Source organism: Trachemys scripta, chromosome 1, assembly GCF_013100865.1.
Source record: "Trachemys scripta elegans isolate TJP31775 chromosome 1, CAS_Tse_1.0, whole genome shotgun sequence".
In the NCBI taxonomy this organism is placed as follows: Eukaryota; Metazoa; Chordata; order Testudines; family Emydidae; genus Trachemys; species Trachemys scripta.
The window spans coordinates 20,310,496-20,330,842 of record NC_048298.1 but is presented as its reverse complement, the minus strand read 5'-3'; the positions used below and the strand labels follow the sequence as shown (position 1 = coordinate 20,330,842).

The window sequence follows — 20,347 nt, the reverse complement described above, 5'->3', positions numbered from 1 at the left end:
AGCAAGATCACAGCTATCAAAACACAACGTCAGGCTATACACTCTATCCAAGGCGGCAGTCCCAATGACGTGAAGGTAAGTGATGTGCTTGGCTAGACGTCACTTTAATAATGAAACAAAAATATTAGAGATGTAATAACTTACTTGCAAGGGAACGAAAAGCCTTTATTCCTGCTGCATCTCTTGGCACATTGCTCTGTGGTGTTTAACAACTTGGTTTTTCCCACTAGCGATAGGTCTGATCTAATTAGCATAGTCTCGCCTGTCTTTTTGAAGTCATGAAGAGCATTTCTCCTTTTCCCTTTGCCCTCTGTGGAAGAACCCAATAAGATAAAAGAAAAGACACACCTTTAAAGAGAGCAATCAAGATAATGATTTCACTCAACAATGTTTGAAGTTTATTAAGAAACCAAACCCACATCATCTCCCACAGCATGGAGGGGAAAATGTCACTTGCAGTCATTGATCTGCATTCATTCAAACACAGAGATCTTTTAAAAATACAGCAGATAACTTCAGTTAAACAATTGTATAAAACACTAGTCTAAAGAAGTAGGCAAGAGTCGGTGCCAGGAGCACATCACTTATATTTCAAGCTTTACTTTTTTCTCTCCTCTGTACAAGTTGCAGCAATGCATGTTACAAATGATGCTCAGCAGCAATTAGATTATAAAAGAGGTTCACTAGAGCCTGTTACTTTTTGCAAATATAGACCACAGGCCTGATTCTTCATTACCTTGGACCATGTGTAGGTTATTTGTGCCAGTGCAAGGTGAGTTTAAAATGCTCCCAGGTCAGAATGGTAGCATTTTACATTCATTGTGCAATGGTGTAAATGACTAAACAAGAGGCAGGGCAGAAGAGAATCAGGCCCCATGTCTCAGAACAGACTTCTACCAACTAAAGGAGGGTTCCCAGGAGCCCCTGATTAAAAGTCCACCATCCCGTTATATGGAAGTCTATGATGAGCTCATTCCTTCACTGGATGCTGCTCAACCAACCATCCAAGAGACAGGGCCGGCTCTAGGTTTTTTGCTGCCCCAAGCAAAAAAATTTTTGGCTGCCTCCCATGCCAGCCCTGGGCTCTCCCCCTTCCCCCCCCCCCAACTGCACCCTCCTGCCACCCCAGCCCTGGGTCACTGGTAACTCGCTCCCAGGGCGGGTCATTCAGCAGGAATTTTGGATGTGCACAGAACACAGACAGGACTAATTCCCATATGGTTACACAACTGCAGTAAAGTGGAACAATTTTCAGCTTGTGTGACTGGAGGATATCTGGATGCATATTATAAGACTGTCCTACATAAATGAGAAAAAGTTGAGGTGCCTTTATTATTCTTTTGTTCCATTCTTTGTTTCTATGGGGAATGCACTATCACGGTCTTCCTTTTAAACAAATAAAACTAAAATTAAAAAAAAAAAAAAAAAAAAAGCAATGGCTGTTGAAAATAGCAATTCCAGTCCTAATAACCATTGGGAAGCATTTCTTGCTCAATTTATTCTACTTTTTCTACAGCAAGTATATTTGATTTGGGGGAAATGAAGTAACTGCTGCCCAAATTGAGTTTGAGCATTCCTGGATTTTGAGGGTGTTCAAATCTGGAAGGCAGGTGCTAGATTCCCTTTCTGAATATTAGCTATATCTGGAAAGGAAAAGTCAATTTCTGCTTTCATGGCTCAGAAGTGGAAATCCTCCTAAGTGCCTGGTACTGTATCTAAAGCTGCCCAGGTCCAGAGCCTCCCCTCCCTTACTTTTCATTTTAAATTCTAGTGGGATCCACATACCTCCCTTGCTAGGCTTCAAATAGAGAGGTGCATCGTCCATTTAGTCCCCCCAATTCCTTCTTTGGGGGACGGCCCGGGGCTGGGGGAGCAGGGGAGTGCAGGTGGGGGCCAGAGCTGGGACAGCAGGGGGTGTGGGCGGGGGAGAGCCCAGGGCTGGGGTGGCATGAGGTGCGGATGGGGGCTAGAGCTGGGGCGGCTGGGGATGTTGGGGGGGAGACCCCAGGGCTGGGGCAGCAGGAGGTGCGGGTGCGGGGGAGAGCCCAGGGCCGGGGTGGCATGAGGTGCGGATGGGGGTCAGAGCTGGGGCGGCTGGGGATTTGGGGGGGAGACCCCAGGGCTGGGGCAGCAGGAGGTGCGGGTGGGGGGAGAGCCCAGGGCTGGGGCAGCAGGAGGTGCAGGTGCGGGGGAGAGCCCAGGGCTGGGGCAGCAGGGGAGTGCAGGTGGGGGCCAGAGCTGGGGCAGCAAGGGGGTGTGGGGTGGGGCAGAGACCAGGGCTGGGGCAATACAGGGATGCAGGGGGGACGGCAAAAAACCTAGAGCTGGCTCTGTTCCTACCATTCACAGCAAGCTGCAGATTTCAGTTCCATACTCCTTCCCCCACCCTTTCCTCTTGCTAGTGGCCAAGGGAATGCTGGGAAATGTAGTTCTTTCCCTGCTCCAGGGCTGGCTCTATTGGCAGGGAGCTAACCAAGGAACTACAGCTCCCAGGGCCCCCTGTTGGTTCTCAGCTCCCATGCTGGATTCTTGCGCCCCTTGCAAATCTGCCACCCCAAGCAACTGCTTGCTTTGCTGGTGCCTAGAGCTGGCCCTGCCAAGAGATGAATTACCCCTTGGGCTCTCAAAATAGTTTGAAGAGGGTTGGATTGGTTTGCTTTTGCCTTTAGATCAGATTGCACCAAGTTTCAGGTATTAAAAACAGAATTCTCCTCCTGCAACAAATCCATACAGAATCTTCACTCTGCCACCTCTCATTTCAAACTGCACAAGTTGAACAATGGAATATAGCTACATATATAATATATTCATTTATTTTTCAGAGACAAAATTACAATCATTGCCAGTAATGGGCAGGTTAATATAGGCTTCTTTTACCGGTGGTACTGATTACACTCATGGGTTGTTGTTATGTAAAAAAGCTTTTGTTTAAAATGAAAATATTAATAGATTCCCTAGTTCCACACTTCTTTTTCTGCAGCTCCTGCCATTCAGTGAACACAGAATTAATCACATGCTAAGGGGGAAAATTTATGGAGAGTCCCCTGCGTAAAAGAAGGTAGCTTAAATGAAGTTGCCTTTTCCACAATACAGATTCTAAAGTCAATGCACTGCAACACACATTTCATTCTCATGTGCCAGAATTAACACAGTAAAGTGATCCCTTTAAGCAAAAGGTGGTAAAATGTTGAAAATGCATATCTTATGAGATTTCTTTATTATTGCTGAATTAGTTATATAGCGCCTGAGCCAAGATCTCTATGACAAATGAAGGTGAGAATCCATTCAGTAATATCAAAGTATTTCTTTCCGGTTTCTGCTGATAACATTTCCCATCCTCTGATAAGTGTCATTATCATAAATCCATATGATAATGGGTTCTTAAACTGTCACTAGCTAGCATGAGAGAGTTAGATAAAAAAGTGAAGTAGCTTAGCTCAGCCTAAAAGTACTGTAACATTGTTTTATTTTTTTAAATGAACAGTTGTCCAAAGAGGATTAAGAGTTTGATCCAGCAATTTCTAACAACCCGATTTACTTTAGATCTTAAACAATTACATTCGGTGGCCCTGATTGCAATGCAAGAGGAAAGGATCAAATTAATCCTTTGTGTAACTCCATTACAGCAAACAGAGCTATACCAGAGATGAATTTTAACCATGAATGCTTATCATTCTAGTAATAAAAAAAAAAAAACAGAACTTTTACTTTAAAAATAATAAAACAGATTTATTGCGTAATCTTAAACAATTCTCAAGAAATGTTCTCTATTAGATTAGGGCCTCTCAAACGCTGGGCTGTAATTAGTAAATGATGTACGGCATGTAGGATGGTCACTGATGCATCTCCAGAAAACAGGACATCCCCTCAGTTGCCCCACCTGCCAGCATGATTTCGCACACACCCTGCGTGCAAGTCTCACCAGTGAGGACAGAGTGTCATGCTCTGTAAAATGGTGCCCTCTGTGCATGATAGCAGATAAAACCACTTCCAGTTTTATGTCAGTACTCGATGTGGACAAACCATACACAAACAGGCCAGTCCATCTTAAAACTGAATGAATGGCTTGCTTAGCCACATGTAATTACAATTCATCCCTACTCTCTAAACTCTGAGTAACCAAAACTTCTGGTTAACTGAGAACGGCTTATTTCCTCTTGTTGCCTATACTGAAGAATGTTTTTTTACTGAGCACGTTAGAAATTTATAACGTGAGTAGCCCTGACGATCCACAACTCTGAAGGTGAGTTTTGCAGGAGCAGCGCTACATAGCTCAGCAGAAACGTAATCATGCAGTGCTTAGATACCTCATAAGTAAGACCCTACTTGAATTGCGGGATGATTGTCAAAAAATTGCGGCTGAATTGCGGACAAGCCATGCAAAATTGCGGAAAAGTAATAATGGACCTTATTATTTGCAGTAATAAAGTCCATTACTTTTCCGTGATTTTCTCGTTAGCCACCCAGAGCTGAGAGTGGGGGCTCCCACTGTCTGCCACCGGGGCTGAGAGTGGCTGCGTGGGGCTGAGAGCAAAAGTTTCTGCTCTCAGCCCTGGGGTGGCCGGTGCTCCCACTGTCTGCCCCGAACAGGGCGAGGCTCCTGCTGTCAAAATTGCAGTGGAAGCCTAATACTGCGGAATCCTCAATTTCCACAATATCGCAAGTTAAATAGGGCCTTACCCATAAGCTTAGCTTCAGTCTTCTACAGCAGTGGTTCTCAAAGCCGGTCCGTCACTTGCTCAGGAAAAGCCCCTGGCAGGCCGGGCCAGTTTGTTTACCTGCCGTGTCCGCAGGTTCGGCCGATCGTGGCTCCCACTGGCCGCATTTCACCACTCCAGGCCAATGGGGGCTGCAGAAAGCGGCGCAGGCCGTGCTGGCCGCTCTTCCCACAGCCCCATTGGCCTGGAGCGGCGAATCGTGGCCAGTGGGAGCAACGATCGGCCGAACCTGCAGACACGACAGGTAAACAAACTGGCCCGACCCACCAGGGGCTTTCCCTGAACAAGTGGTGGACTGGCTTTGAGAATCACTGTTCTACAGCTTACCTTCACTAGCAAATAAGATGTTGTGTTTTGGTTTGTTTTTGATTTTTTGTTTATTTAAACAAGATAACTATCTCCTGTCAGTCCTCTTGTTGTAAAATCCAGGTGTAAACAAGGCAACCTCAACATAATGGTAGTTTTACTTCAATGTAGCTTGTGGAGGAAAACCTAGGGGGCAGAGGAGGACCTATGGATTACCTTGACCATCTACATGAAGGTAAAAGCAACGAGGAGTCCTTGTGGCACCTTAGAGACTAACCAATTTAAAGCTACCTTGTCTACATTAGGATTTTACAATAAAATAGCTATCTCTTTATATAAAAAAAAAACAACCACCTTTTTTTCTACTATAGACACAGCCATACAGTACACAGCCATAGAGTAACTTCAGACTTGTAGAGCAGAACTGAAGCTCTCCAGCAACCTCCATTTAGTCAAATCTCCAGTTTTTACTGAGTTTTCAGATGTCCTCCAAGGTTTCTGTAAAATGGGGGTTCATGATTCTACTTGAGAATGTTGCTAATTCTTATGACTTTATTTCTTCCAAGTTGTAATGAAGAGATACTTCAGAGGGTAAAATCCTCCACACTACTACATGCAGCAAGGCCAGAGATACTGGAGATCTACACATATTTCCATCAATAGCAAACTAGACCAAGTCATTCAAAAATGTCAAGAATATTTTGATCCACACATTCTCAATACAAGACACCAGCTGCCAGGTGAGACCATTGATCATTATATGAACGATAGTGATCACAGACAGAAGTAATAAAACTAAGTCAGCTGACTTTGAATAGTTAACAGATGGACTAATTAGTGAGTAAATTATTTGTGGTATTACTGATAACCAGTTCAAAGTAAGATTAAGAAAAGAACTTAACTTTGCAAAGAACAGTAATTAAATACAGGGCTAATGTAAACTATGCTTCCCAAATGAATGGAGAAGCAAGCAATGAAAGGACTGAACTGCATCTAATTAAAATAAATGTTCACTGAGGCACAGAGGCAGAATAAACAAATGGCAAAGATTATATTTGTTTGGAATAAATGTGAAAACAACCACAGTATATCATGCAAATTATCCAACAAGAGAGCAACCATTCTGCAAGAGAATGCCACACACAGTCCAAATTGCAAAAGAAATACAAAGGCAAAATATGTTAACAAATATACAACTGAAGAAGAAAGCCAAATGGTGGTGATGTGGAAACAGAGTTTCCTGGTTAAGTCTCAATAACATTTACAGTTCAAGTGTAACCCACACACCTCCTGGGCGTGGTGTTCTGTCCCATTTAGTGGCACCGAGACCACTTAGAGAGAGAGATTAACGAGTTTGCTCTACAGCCTTAACTAATAAGCAGTTGGCTTTTAGCTCATGAGGTAGAGGCTCATGCACTAAGCTCCAGAGGTCCCCAGTTTGATCCCGCCCATGTCGGTGTTACACAAGATTATGCAAAAGACCAATTTCTGACAAAGGAAATAAATGACCAAACATAGATTTCAAAATAGATACTGGAGCTGAGTGCAGTATATACAGTGATAGCACACTGTTAAAATAAAAAAGCACGTTTGAGAATGCACACAAAATGAGCCCATGTAGCAAAGCCACACTGGCATGCTTATATAAGAAGAGATAGCAGTCACTAGAGTTTGAAACTATGCAACACAAATACCATACTTGTATTGAAGAGCAGTGTGCAAATACATATGATCAAATGGGTGTAGAACTAGTCTACAAAACAGGATGAAAAAGATATTCTTAAAGAATTCAATGAGGTTTATAAATGGACTAGAATCTACGAGGATATTATACATCCTGGGTATATCATATATTAATACAGGTTCCAGCATGCCAACACAAATACATATAGAAAGTAAAAGCTAAATTTAACCAGCAGCAAAATTAGACATTATTGAAAGAATTCTGACAAGAACCGATTGGGTTAACAACATGGTCATCATAATAAAATCAAACATGTTAAAGATTTGTGTAGAATCAACAGTTTTTAACAGTGTCATCAAACATAGTTTGAGAAGGTCATTCCAGGACTACTAAATTCAGGTCTGTTCAGTTTTGGATGTAAGCCACAGTTTTTGGCAGACCCAGATCAACAGAGAAAGTATAATATTGGCCTTTTCCTCATCCCTTTTGATAGATATGTTTAAGTGACTTCCCTTTAGAATTACTTCAGCACTAGAGACGTCCCAGAGCTTTGTGTGTATGGATGAAATTAATAATTGCCCATGACTGCTGGTTTGGGGCAAAAATGATCAGCACAAAGAGAAGTTGCATAAAGTTCTGCAATGTGACAAAGAAAAAAAAACTATAAATTGAATATGAAAAAAATGACAGATTGGGTTCAGTGAGATTAGTTATGTAGGCCACCAGCTTTGTGAAAAAAGGGTTTGCCCAGATCCAAGAAAACAGAGACAATTGTACAGACGGAAAGTCACTAAATAAAACAAGGAGGCCATACAGAGATTCAGCCCTAGCTTGTCACAGTTAAGTGCTTCCCTCAGAATGCTGCTTGAAAACAATACAGAATGGCACTGGGATCATTTTAATTTCCAAAGTTTTCTCTTAGCAAAAAAAGGTACTGACAAAGGATAGGTGCTTCTGTAACAACAATCTGGAAAAAAAACAAACATATATGTTTTGTCCTTATTTTTGTGCTTTACAGTTGCTTTTTAGGCCAGTTGTCGAGATGGTGGGAGAAAGGAGAGAGGCTGTTTTTTGTTTAATGTTCATTGCTATTGTTTATTTTACCCGTGACTCCTTCCTACAACAGGCACCCCAGTAGCAGGCACCAGGATTAACCTTTTATTAGAAACCTGAGTTTCAAATTCAGTAAGTCCTGTCCTCACAACTCATCTGTACCAAAGCCCATTAGACTAAAGATAATGGTGACAGCAGATAATGTGTTCTAAAGTCAGATGGTATATACATAAGGACATCCCTTCTTCCAGGAAAAGGTTATCTGCTCAGCAGGATGCTGGGACAGACTAGAAGAACTGACTGTTTGGCAGCATGTACTCTGACCGGCTGTATCTAACCTCTGACTATAAAACGAGTCTTTTCTTTTGAGATCTGTAGCCTTCAAAGCACTGTATTTAACACAGAAATAAATCCCCACCATGTCACACTACCGTCCACAATGAAAGCAACCATCTTTACAAGCATTTGGTGTTTCTTTCACCTCCAGCAGTGTGTTCTGTACATTCTTCTGGAAAAGGAGCTTGGTGGTTGCTGGGTATGCCAGGCAATGGGAAAGGATGCAAGGAAGCCCACCTCCCCCGTTCTAGAATCCCTGCATACTGGGCAACCACAGAGCGGCTGGGGAGCAGAGCCACAGCTCCATGCTAGCACTGGCCTCCCCCAGATGAGGTGGGAACGTGACCCACCCCTTTTCATGCTTTCTAGAAGACTTGCTCAGGGACTGCAGACAGTGTGTACTGCTCCCATTTAGAAGATGGCAAAGCTGTCGCTGTAATGTGTTCTTCCTGAGTGACCCAGGAGGAATTCTGGCTATGTTGGTCCTCCTGCTGGTGCTACTGCAGGGTAGCCCCACAACGTGAATGCTGGGGGAGAAGTACAAGACTCTAAACCCACCCTTACAAACAGAATTGTAAAACTCCTCTGCAGGGTCCAGAGAGAATGCCATTGAGTTGACTGCCCTCCAACTATGGTAGGACAGACCCATGTCTCCTGATTTCCAATTCTGTATCATCCCCACAAAGCCATCCTTCCTCTCCTTCAGAAGGTTTAGAAGGACATAAATTGCACATAATACTCAGAAAGAAAGAAAAAAGACTCAGAGGAAAGATGTCATCCTCTGGAGAGAGAATGCACGTTTCCCTCCCAACTCTGGCCTCAGTTAAAGTATTATCTTAATGAAAGATAAGCTTCTCCACTAAGAGGCTTTTTTTTCTTTGATTTCAGAGCACATTTTCCCAGTTTTTATGCAACATCCTAATCTCAAGTCTTTTTATTCTATTTTTCTCTGGTTATGTTGCTCACAAAAATGGTATTAATGGAAACAAAAAAAATCTGTTAAGTAGGATAAATTCTGTACTGCATGAGAGCAAAACAAGAAGCCATTGGCACTCTGCGCCAAATGGATTCCATTAACCAGAAAGAATACAGTCTTCAAACTGGCAGAGTTTTGCATTGCTGATGACATATAATATAATGAATATTTACAGCTAGGGAGGGAAGAGAATAAATCAAATTAGATTTGTAAAATATATGCAGTTATGCAAGCCACATGGACACACAACACTCCTATGGCTACCAATATTTGTATAAAGCATTTTTAGTTAAAAAAACAAAATGCTCTCCCACATCTTGTACTACACCTGCACTTCATATTCTTTTCATCTCATGTGACCTACAGAAAATGCTGTGAAACTTGGTTTTAAGAAAAATGGTAGATTAGAGTACGGTGACCAGACAGCAAATGTGAAAAATCGGGACGGGAGAGGGGAGGTAATAGAAGCCTATATAAGAAAAAGATCCAAAAATCAGGACTGTCCCTATAAAATAGGGACATCTGGTCACCCTATGTTAGAGACCTCTTCATGTGAAAATTTGATGCGTTTTTATAAATTTTTCATTCCCACCAGCTAATTTGTGATCCTGGTTCATAAAAATGGGGGTCATTTTAGTTTAACAGCTTTTATTGAGCTAAGCAGTCTGTTTTTTAACAGAGTAAAAGACATACTGGGAATACTGGGATGTTATTAAGAATATCTAAATAGGCTGAATATCGGGGGTGGGGGTGGGTGGGGGGTGTGACGGGTTGGATCACAGAAACCCCCTTGGGAGCTGCCACCCGATGTGCAAAGACTACCCCTGCTTCTGCTTTCCCTGCCAGCTCAGGACTCCAGCACCCTGTCTTGCTGAGCCAGACACTCCCGTCTGGCTCCAGACACAGACCCAGGGTCTGAATCACTTGTCCCAAAGCTGCAAGTTTACCTGAAAACAGCTCGCAGTAGCGTGCTTGTCTTTAGCACTCAGATGCCCAACTCCCAATGGGGTCTAAACCCAGATAAATCCGTTTTACCCTGCATAAAGCTTATGCAGGGCAAACTCATAAATTGTTCGCCCTCTATAACACTGATAGAGAGATATGCACAGCTGTTTGCTCCCCCAGGTATTAATACATACTCTGAGTGAATTACTAAATAAAAAGTGATTTTATTAAATACAGACAGTAGGATTTAAGTGGTTCCAAGTAGTAACAGACAGAACAAAGTAAGTCACCAAGCAAAATAAAATAAAATGCGCAAATCTATGCCTAATCAAACTAAATACAGATAATCTCACCCTCAGAGAGGCTTCAGTAAGTTTTTCTCAGACTGGACATCTTCCAGGCCTGGGCACAATCCTTTCCCCTGGTACAGCTCTTGTTGCAGCTCAGGTGGTAGCTAGGGGATTCTTCATGATGGCTCCTCTCCCTCTCTGTTCTCTTCCCCCCTTTATATATCTTTTGCATAAGGCGGGAACTCTTTGTCTCTCTGGGTTTCCACCCCCCCTCACTGGAAAAGCACCAGGTTAAAGATGGATTCCAGTTCAGGTGACATGATCACATGTCACTGCAAGACTTCATTACTCACTTGCCAGCACACACATATACAGGAAGACTCACAGGTAAATACAGCCATCTGCAGACAATGGGAGTCATCAAGATTCCAAACCATCATTAATGGTCCACACTTTACACAATTACAATAGGCCCTCAGAGTTACATTTTATATTTCTAGTTTTAGATACAAGAGTGGTACATTTATACAAATCAGATGATCATACTCAGTAGATTATAAGCTTTGTAATGATACCTTACAAGAGACCTTTTGCATGAGGCATACCCCAGTTACTTACATTCACTTATTACCGTATTTTCTCTAAAACTATCTCAGTTACATTATATTGACTTATTATCAAGTTTTTTATAAAACCATATAGACTGCACAACGTCACAGGGGGGACACTTCCTTAGGAAAGTTATTAGCTTATAGAGTAGTCTCTCAGTGTAAATGATAGATACCTACAGAATACTGCCAATGGACAACTGGCTAGTAAGAACTTCACATATTTATCTCATTCATCTATTCTTATCTTATTATTTATATATTTAAAAAGAATCAGACCTCTCATAATGGGCATTGCTGGCTCACGTCAACACGTTCTCAGTAATGTATTCTTCACTCTCTCTCTCTTTCCCTCTATCCACTGACGTATCCTGACTTCTGAGTGCTGCAAGTCAGAGACTCTTATGTTCATACAGAACCTAGCATGTTGGACCACCAAGCCTTATTTGGGCTTATAGGTACAACCGTAATACAAATAATACATAATAAAAATAAACCTCATAGCTTGACATATTTAACATCAACGGAATAGGGACATTCATACATTAGCAGGGAGGTTGATCTGAAGATATAAGAAGTCTCTTCTATCTCTAAGTTTTAATACACAAGTCAAATAGCTTCATTTCTGAAGAGTTTCTAATGCATTTAATATACAGTATAAAGAATATTTTTTTCAGATTATACAGGGCCTCTTAAAAATCCCCAGTAAAATAAAAACCTCAGTGGAGAAATTATTCAAGGAGACGTCTTAGTATATGAAAAAAACAAGATATTTTAAAAATTATGGCACAATTTTCCCTCATGTATCTTGTTCTCACAGGAATTTCAAGTTTGGCCTTTTTGATGAAACTCATGGTCTTCATGAAAATAGGAATAAAAAAAGCAAACAAACAGAGTCACGGCACTGAGCTGTCCAATGGTAATGAGTGGCAAGACTCATCTTCTTGGTCCAATAGGGTGGATGCAATATTAAAGTGAGGGCAGTGGGGTTGGAAGGGGGATGAAAATGGAGAGCTGTTGCTGAGAAATGGAAAGGTCACCATTTTTCAAATTGGGCGCAGCTCAATGGCATTGAAACTATGAGGCACATGTGGGAAGGAAATAGTACAAAAAAGTGTACTAACATGCGCCTATACCAGAACACCTGCTGAGTAAGCCCCACAATACTTGAAATCAATGGGAGTAGAGGGCACACAGCACTTCTCATGAAATGTTCAGCACCTTACAGAATTAGGCTCTTATCTTAGAAGAATATGACAGGATTAATTGAAAGTGATACCATCAGTATATTTGTGACTTGCACATTCAAAACACAAAATAATCCTGTTTCAAATTATTTGTGCAATTCATTATCACTCTTTTGTATTTAAGAAGACATTGGATGCCTCCTGGAGATATATCCCGGGATCACGGAATTGAGCCCCAGGTCAAGGCAGCCAGCGAGTTCTTGAGATTATCTGTACTTAGACAGGGGGTTCCCTGTGTAAATCCTGCTTACCCATTACAAGCCTCTGGGAAACTGCAGCTGCTTCCTCCGAGACACCACAGTGCAACTGCAGTCTATAAAACAGGTAGTTGTGTATTATGCCTTCAGAACCTGTCCCACAACTCCAGGCTCTCTGTGTGTGTCTGTGCTGGACCTCTGCATTGTTTATCTGTCCTCCTGCTCTCTGCAGGTATATTGCCCACTGCTGGCAGATCTTCTCCCTGAGCTGCATGTTATCTTTTCCTTCTGTCTGTCTAGCAGAGTAGCAGTCAGTCCTTCACTGCTTTGAGGAAGGAAGGAAGGAAGGAAAGGTGTGTGGAAATCTTTGTAAAACATTTTTCCTCAAGTGCCTCACCAAAGAGCCAATAGGAATACAATGCCAGTCCCTCCGCTATCAAAAGGAGCACTTTAGGAAATAAATTCAACTAGACAGCTTCCAAGAATTGATTGTTTATTATTGTTCAATCCTAGCACCTTCCACGCCCCCAATTTCATCAGGAACTGAATTGAGACACTAATTAAATTAGAATTAATTCAAGCTTAGAAATAGCATATTCCTGCTGCTGAATGTGCACAAAGACATGCCTGCTATTTGGACAGTGACTCCAAGGCACATACTATCACATGTTTTGGATGTTCGTTATCTCACAGTTATTTAATCTATTACTGTGCAATAAAGTACAGATGTTTCTTCTTGCCCTGATAACAGCTGAGAGTTCCAAGAAGCAATCATGAAATACTGTCTACCATTTTTAGTTCATCCAGCTCCCTGTCTGTCCTGAGACACCCCTAAATATGGGGATGAGTGAGAAGGTAATGGTGGCTCAGAAGCCCAGAGCTAAACCACACATGCAGGCTGTTTGTGCAAAGAATATACACAGAAATACACAAACACGATGAAAAATAATTGGCACAGATAGTATATTTCATACACTACTGCCTTTCACACCAAAAGATCCCTAGTGCTCAGAAACTATTCTCCAGCAGAAAGGATAAGATCCCTTCTCCCTCCAGTGCAATCTGTGTGCAGCTTTCAACTTGCCAGAGCAGAAGGATTGTTCCACTAGAAGTGACACTTGGTTTGCAACTCACCATTTGTGCGCTGCAACCATCTGGGAAGGAGTAGGTAGGTGTGTTTGTTTTACTGAGGTAAGGATGGTGTGGGTGGAGATTTTTCTACTTTCTCTGTATCCTTTCCCAAAGGTTTGTAAATAGTGCACATTGCCACCCACCACAATAAATGGGAAAAGGAAAGAAAAGGGTGCAGAAAAGGGAGATCGCTGGCAAAGTGAGAGAAAAAACTAACCTGCCAAAGGGATGGTGATGGGAAGCAGCAGCAGCAGATGGAGCAGCAGGACCGGCAGGAGTTTGTTGGCCCACATGCTGCCGCTGGGCTGCAGGGAGGAGGAGAGGAGATGGCTCGTGGAAGGACCCCAGTGCACAGTCGGTCACTAGAGGAGGCTGAGTGAGCCGCGCTGCTTTTTATTGCGATGATCTAAGTTTGTTGTGTGATTAACTGGAAAGATCGGAGTCCCAACTCCCTCTTACGGTAAGAGATTGTTTAACAACATCCCCTCTGCCTCCTCTCCCCCTCCCCTGCACCCAGAAGGAGCTGCCTCCTTCCCTCCCTCCCGCCAGCCAGCCGCCCGGCAGGCAGCAGGCAGCCCCTGCGGCAGAGGGGTGCAGGGCGCCCAGGCGAGCTGCATCGCCCGGTGCAGGGGGGCTGGCAGGGCGCTCGCTCAGGCCGGGGAGCCCGGGGGCAGCGCCACGCTCCAGGGTCCTGACCCTGCTCGGCTCACTGGGAGCTTTGCCTTGTCTTCACTGGCCCGGAGCGCGGGGCAAAGGCCGGATTGGGGCCCGCGGAGTGTTACATGGGAACCTAGGTTTGCCCCAAAGGGGTGTGTGGGCGGCGTGGACAGCAGCTGGACCCTTCCCCCCACATCCCCTGTCTCACCGGCGACCAGACCCCTTCCCCATCCCACCAACAGCCGGACCCAGATCCCTCCCTCCTGCCTCACCCCTCACCTGGGGCCAGACCCCGTCCCCTGCCTCACCTGCAGCCGGACCCTTTAACCCCCTCCCCCCGTCTGTCCCCTGCCTCACCTGCAGCCAAACCCTCTAACCCCCCTCCCCGTCTGTCCCCTGCCTCACCTGCAGCCAAACCCTCTAACCCCCCCGTCTGTCCCCTGCCTCACCAGCAGCCAGACCCTCTAACCCCCCCTCCCCGTCTGTCCCCTGCCTCATCTGCAGCGGGACCCTCTAACCCCCCGTCTGTCCCCTGCCTCACCTGCAGCCAGACCCTCTAACCCCCCACGTCTGTTCCCTGCCTCACCTGCAGCCAGTCCCACCCAGTCCCCTGCCTCACCTGGGGCCAGAACTCCTCAGCCAGAAGCCCTCCTCCTGCTTCACCTACCGCCAGACCCCCTCACCTGTAGTTAGACCCTCCTGCCTCACCTGCTGCCAGGCCTCTGACTCACCCCTCCCTCTCCTACAGCCAACCCCCTCCCCCATTCTGCAGCCAGATCACCCCTGCTCTTTCCCTCATCTTCAACCAGACTCCTGACCCGAACTCCCCTCCTTCACCTGCAGATAGACCTTCCCCCCTCAAGGCTGCAGCCACACACCCCCGGGCTTCTTCCCTCACCTGCAGCCAGATCACCCCTCCTTCATGCTCTTTCCCTCACCTTCAGCTAGACCCCCAGTCCCCCTCCCTGATAAGCAGTCTTATCACTTATTTCAATCAAATTCTCCCACTGTTTCCAGCACCTGTAACAGCAGCAAGGCAGATAGAAACCCTTCCTCAACTCCCCCCTGTGACAACAATTAGCCCAATTTCTTCTTCCACACCGCACCACCACTCTTCCCATACCATGCAGCCTGACCTCACCATCACCACCACCACCCTCACTCCACCAGCCAAGTTCCAGTTCCCTAAAATTGTAGGAACTCAAAAGGGCAGATAAAAAAAGGCAAACACAAGCTGGTCTGGTGCAATTAGAAGAAACAAACAGCAGAATCCAAAGGCGCGTTTATCTTCACATCTTTCATAGGCAAATGTCAACAATGTTTTTTCTATCAAACTTTAGTGTTATTTACACTGAAGCAATGTCATTAATGCTCAATTTAGGTTGTAGATCAATTTAGCAAATAAAATTCTAGAGTTCAGAATAAAGGGAATTATCTGTTCTGGCTCCTGCACTGATCTTAACTCTGTCCTCTTATCCCAAGAACCCACCCTCTCTGTCTCACAGGGCCATCTTTGGCTAATATGTGTGGGGCACAGACAACACAAGCAGGCAGGAAACCATAATTCCCTTCATTTTCCACAAACCAGCCAGAGACCTCCACATGTTGCCATGCCAACCTTAACAGCATCCATATTCAGTCTCCTTGTATTATTCAGAGACACCCTCTCCCTCCCCTTTACCAACTCCTACTATCTGCATTAATACTGCTCATCATTTTTTACCCCTATCTTTGCCCCACTTACCAAATGCAAGCAAAAAGCGTGAGTTGAGGTAACAAAAAAAAAACAGTCTAATGCATATTTTGGGGGCTTAGTGTGCAGGTGCTGGGTGGTGTTGGTGGCCTTTGATATACAGGAAGTCGGAATTGACGTGTCTTCTGGCCTTAAACCCTATGACTCTGTCAAAAAAATGGCCTTTTTTCTAAAACAGAATATTTTTGGAGAAAAATAAATTTCCATTTTTGAATTCCCCAAACATTCAGTTTTTTCTTCCTCCTTCCATTTTATTTGTCGCAGTGGTACAATGGAAAAAGGAGTTGGCAAAGAGAAGATAAGTGAAGGGAAAGAAGAAAATGGGCAAAGGGGTCTGTGCAGCTAAACAAATTTTTAAAGGAACATTTTTGCAAACAATTTCAAATTAAAAAAATGTTCCTTTTCAAAACTTTCAAAATGAAAGTTACTTCTAAATTTTTCACAAAAATGACAGTTTTTCAACCAGGTTTAATCCCTACTCAAGCCTAGAAGCATCAGGAACCACCACCACCCATTCTCCACCCATGGGCCTGACACCCTTCTTACCACCACCAAACCTCCCCTACCATATCTTTATTTGGATTAAAACCTCTGCAATCTCATCCACCCTCCCAACATGAGCTAGACACTCCACCTTTCCCATAGGTAAATTTTTAAATTAATGGAGATAGCCTATCTCCTAGAACTAGAAGGGACCTTGAAAGGTCATCAAGTCTAGCCCCCTGCCTTCACTAGCAGGACCAAGTACTGATTTTGCCCCAGATCCCTAAGTGGCCCCCTCAAGGACTGAGCTCATAAACCTGGGTTTAGCAGGCTAATGCTCAAACCACTGAGCTATCCCTTCCCCCCAAGTTTACCATCTCAGTAAGAGCTACAAATCCCTATCTTTGTCCCACCTACCAAATGCAGGCAAGGAGGGTGAGTTAAGGTCATATTAGCATTTAACAAAAACAACATTCTAATGCATAATGCATGTTGTCTTGAAATGGCTATACTATAATAAGTCATAATTGATTTCTGGTCCCCCTCTCCAATAAATGGTAACAAAATGATGACAGTGGAAAAACAAAACCTCAAATCACTCATCTTCTAAGACTCACCGCTTTATTGTATTCTTTTCTCCATCCTTGATTGTCCATTTAGGGCCTGATTTTTAATACCCACTTTCTCTGTTTTGTGCCTTGCAGATGCAAATCATGGCATGTAAACATCTATTTACTGGATTAACCAATTATGCAAGATTCTTAGGGCATAAATCTTGTTTTAATACTCGTTTGTAAAGAGTTTGGCATACTTCTGATGCTATATAAACAATTATACTGCTCTACAGCCAAAATGCTTCTGAAATAAATGTAGTCAAACTTTACTAATTCTGGATCACTGAGAATGAAAATGATGCTTAACATTGTTGATTGGCTCTAGTTTTCAAGATATGCTATTGGGTCAGTATACACGACCCTTGACTTGGGAATGGCGGAGGATAAGTGAGTTATAAAGGGAAGGGATCTCAATTTAAACCAGAAATGACTAAAATACATCTTTGACTGGATCTAGGAATAAATCTATGACTGGGTTTAGACAGTACTTGCTTTTTAGGCAAAACAATGAATGATGCAATCTGAAGCTGGTATTACGTCATACATGCTATGAATTGCATCATGTTATTCCTAGAAGTCATGGATGATGCAATCATAAAGAAGCTTACATCACTCTGCTGAACAAATTGCCCTATATCAGCTCTAGAAATCATACAGTGTCTTGCTCTCTTATTTGTCAGTGTTTGATTTTGCAAAGGGACACATTTCTGTTTAGCCAAAGTGAGCAGAGATGCCTTGTACTTGTGTGAACAGTGCAGATAACTTCTGCTATGTTTGTTGTGAAGTGACTTTTGCGTCACAAAAGCGCAGTATAACCACTATGGTTAAGAAAGCCTATCACCTTTATTTTGGCTGCAAAATTGGAGATCAGGACAAGAGGTGGGCCCCACACATATGCTGCAACACTTGTGCAACAAATCTTCGCCAGTGGTTGAACAGGAAAAGGAAATGTATGCCTTTTGCAGTGCCAATGATTTGGAGAGAGCCAACAGATCATACCAGCAATTGTTACTTCTGCATGGTGCCTCCAATTGGGAAAGGTGTATCAAAGAAGAAAAAGTGGACTGTGCCTTATCCAAACATTCCATCAGCTATACGCCCAGTACCCCACGGAGAAGGATTGCCGGTTCCTGATGCACCAGAATCATTCTCACTTGAGTCAGACGAGGAAGAGGATGAAACTTCTGGTCCTGAACCATCAATGTCACATGACCCACATTTTCTCCCATTCTCCTCCTCTGAACCACACCTCATAACACAAGGTGAACTGAATGACCTTGGCAGGGATTTGGAACTACCCAAGAGTAAGGCAGAGCTTTTGGGCCCAGACTACAGCAGTGGAATCTCCTGGCAGGTGATGTTAGGGTGTCCATGTTCCGTGACCATCAAAAGGATCTTGTCCCATTCTTCTTATGGAAGGTGATCTTGTAGCCTGCAACAACATCGATGGTGTGATGGCAGCCCTCAATATCGTTCACGATCCAGATGAGTGGAGACTGTTCATTGATTCATCGAAGACAAGTCTTAAAGCTGTTTTACTGCATAATGGCAATGTTTTGCCATCAATTCCAGTTGGTCATGCAGTCCATATGAAGGAAACCTATGACAACATGAAACAACTTTTGAGGTGCATAAACTATGACCAACATCAGTGGCAGCTTTGTGGCGATTTGAAGGTTGTTGCTCTCTTGCTTGGTCTGCAGACTGGAGACACAAAGTACTGCTGTTTTCTCTGTGAATGGGCTAGTCGGGCAAGAGATTCCCACTACATCAAGAAAGATTGCCCCCTCCGACAGTCATTGGAGCCTGGGAGGAAAAGTGTTCAGCATCCACCACTTGTTGAATCAAGGAAGATTTTGTTACCACCCTTACACATCAAGCTGGGTCTGATGAAGAACTTTGTCAAGGCCATTGACAAAACACAAGCAGCTTTCAAGTACCTCCGTGGAAAATTTCCAAGGTTAAGTGAAGCTAAGATAAAGGAAGGTGTCTTTGTTGGTCCTCAGATTCGTGAACTTCTTCGAGATGATGCATTTGACCATGCACTGCATGGCAAGGAAAAGATGGCATGGAAAGCCTTCCAGTTAGTGGCAATAAATTTTCTCGGAAACAAGAAGGCAGACAACTACAGGTTGTTGGTGGAAAACCTCCTCAAGGTATACAAAAGCCTTGGTTGCAACATGTCACTAAAGATACCTTTTTTGCACTCTCATCTAGATTTTTTTCCACCGAACTGTGGAGCAGTGAACGACGAGCACAGCGAGCGATTTCACCAGGGCATTGCAACAATGGAGAAACGCTATCAGGGCAAATGGAGCCCATCAATGCTTGCAGACTATTGCTGGACAGTGACAAGAGATGCTCCATTTAATGAATACAAGAGACAAGCCAAGAAGCGCTGAGTAGACACTGAATAGGACTAAACTATATACATAATAGTTTTTTGCCTTTTGTTTCATAATACATTTTATTTATATAACCCTTTTGCTGATTTTTAAAGCGTTACATAAACAGGACAGGTGAAATATGATCATGTAAAGCAACCATAAACACATGAAAAGACCTAGGTTTACAATTTATGATTAAAACTCTACTATCTACACAATATACATAGACATAAAATGTAAAAACTTAAATATCTTAGAAACAGTAGCCAATCAGTTGTTTTAATTGTCATATTTGAATTCAGCACATCAAAATACATATTAAATAGCACATTTTATCTCTGAAGCAGATGACTTCTCAAAAATTATAGACCAGTGTTATTAATATATTTTTCTTCCTCCTGCAAACTAACAAAAACATTAATCTAATCTTGATGGATGGTTAACATAATGTGGTGGGCAGGCAAAGGTATGGGACAGAGTTGAGGATGGTGTTGGAACCTGGACTGAGAATTTACTCACTCTTCTTTAAATTCCATTGTTTTGTTTCTTCAGACTGGGATTTTCCAAAGTCCCTAAGGGAGCTAGCCACCAAACTCACCTTGAATTTCCACGGGATTTGGACACCTAAACTCTGTTAGCATCTTTTGAAAATTCCTGCCTTCAGTATTTTTTTAGTCTACAACAAAAGTCTTGGTTTTGCTAAATAGTTTTCAAATATTGTTTAAAGAAAAAAAAATCAAGAAGCAAGACCAGATATTTATTTAACTTGGGTAACATTTTGAAAAGTGCTCAAGTGACGTAGGAACTGAAGTCCCATTTTCAAAAATGACTTAGGCACCTAAGTACCGATGAAGATCTGTGCCTAGGAGCCTAATTCCCACTGACTTTCAATGACACTTAGGCTCTAAAACTAAAATCCTCAAATATATTTAGGTGCCTATCTGACTCTTTGAGTACTTTAT

At 43.2% G+C, this 20,347-nt stretch overlaps 1 protein-coding gene across 2 annotated transcripts in view; it reads right to left on the bottom strand.

Moving 5' to 3' along the window:
- HGF (hepatocyte growth factor) overlaps positions 1 to 13,947 on the bottom strand; it is a 78,044-nt gene extending 64,097 nt beyond the window's left edge. For both annotated transcript variants that reach the window (XM_034765637.1, XM_034765642.1), the window contains exons 1-2: positions 13,709 to 13,947; positions 145 to 310 (exon numbers count right to left, since the gene is read on the bottom strand). In XM_034765637.1, the coding sequence (XP_034621528.1) occupies positions 145 to 310; positions 13,709 to 13,784 (242 nt within the window). In that variant the 5' untranslated portion in view covers positions 13,785 to 13,947. The remainder of the gene's footprint in view (positions 1 to 144; positions 311 to 13,708) is intronic.
- Between the last annotated feature and the right edge of the window lie 6,400 nt (positions 13,948 to 20,347).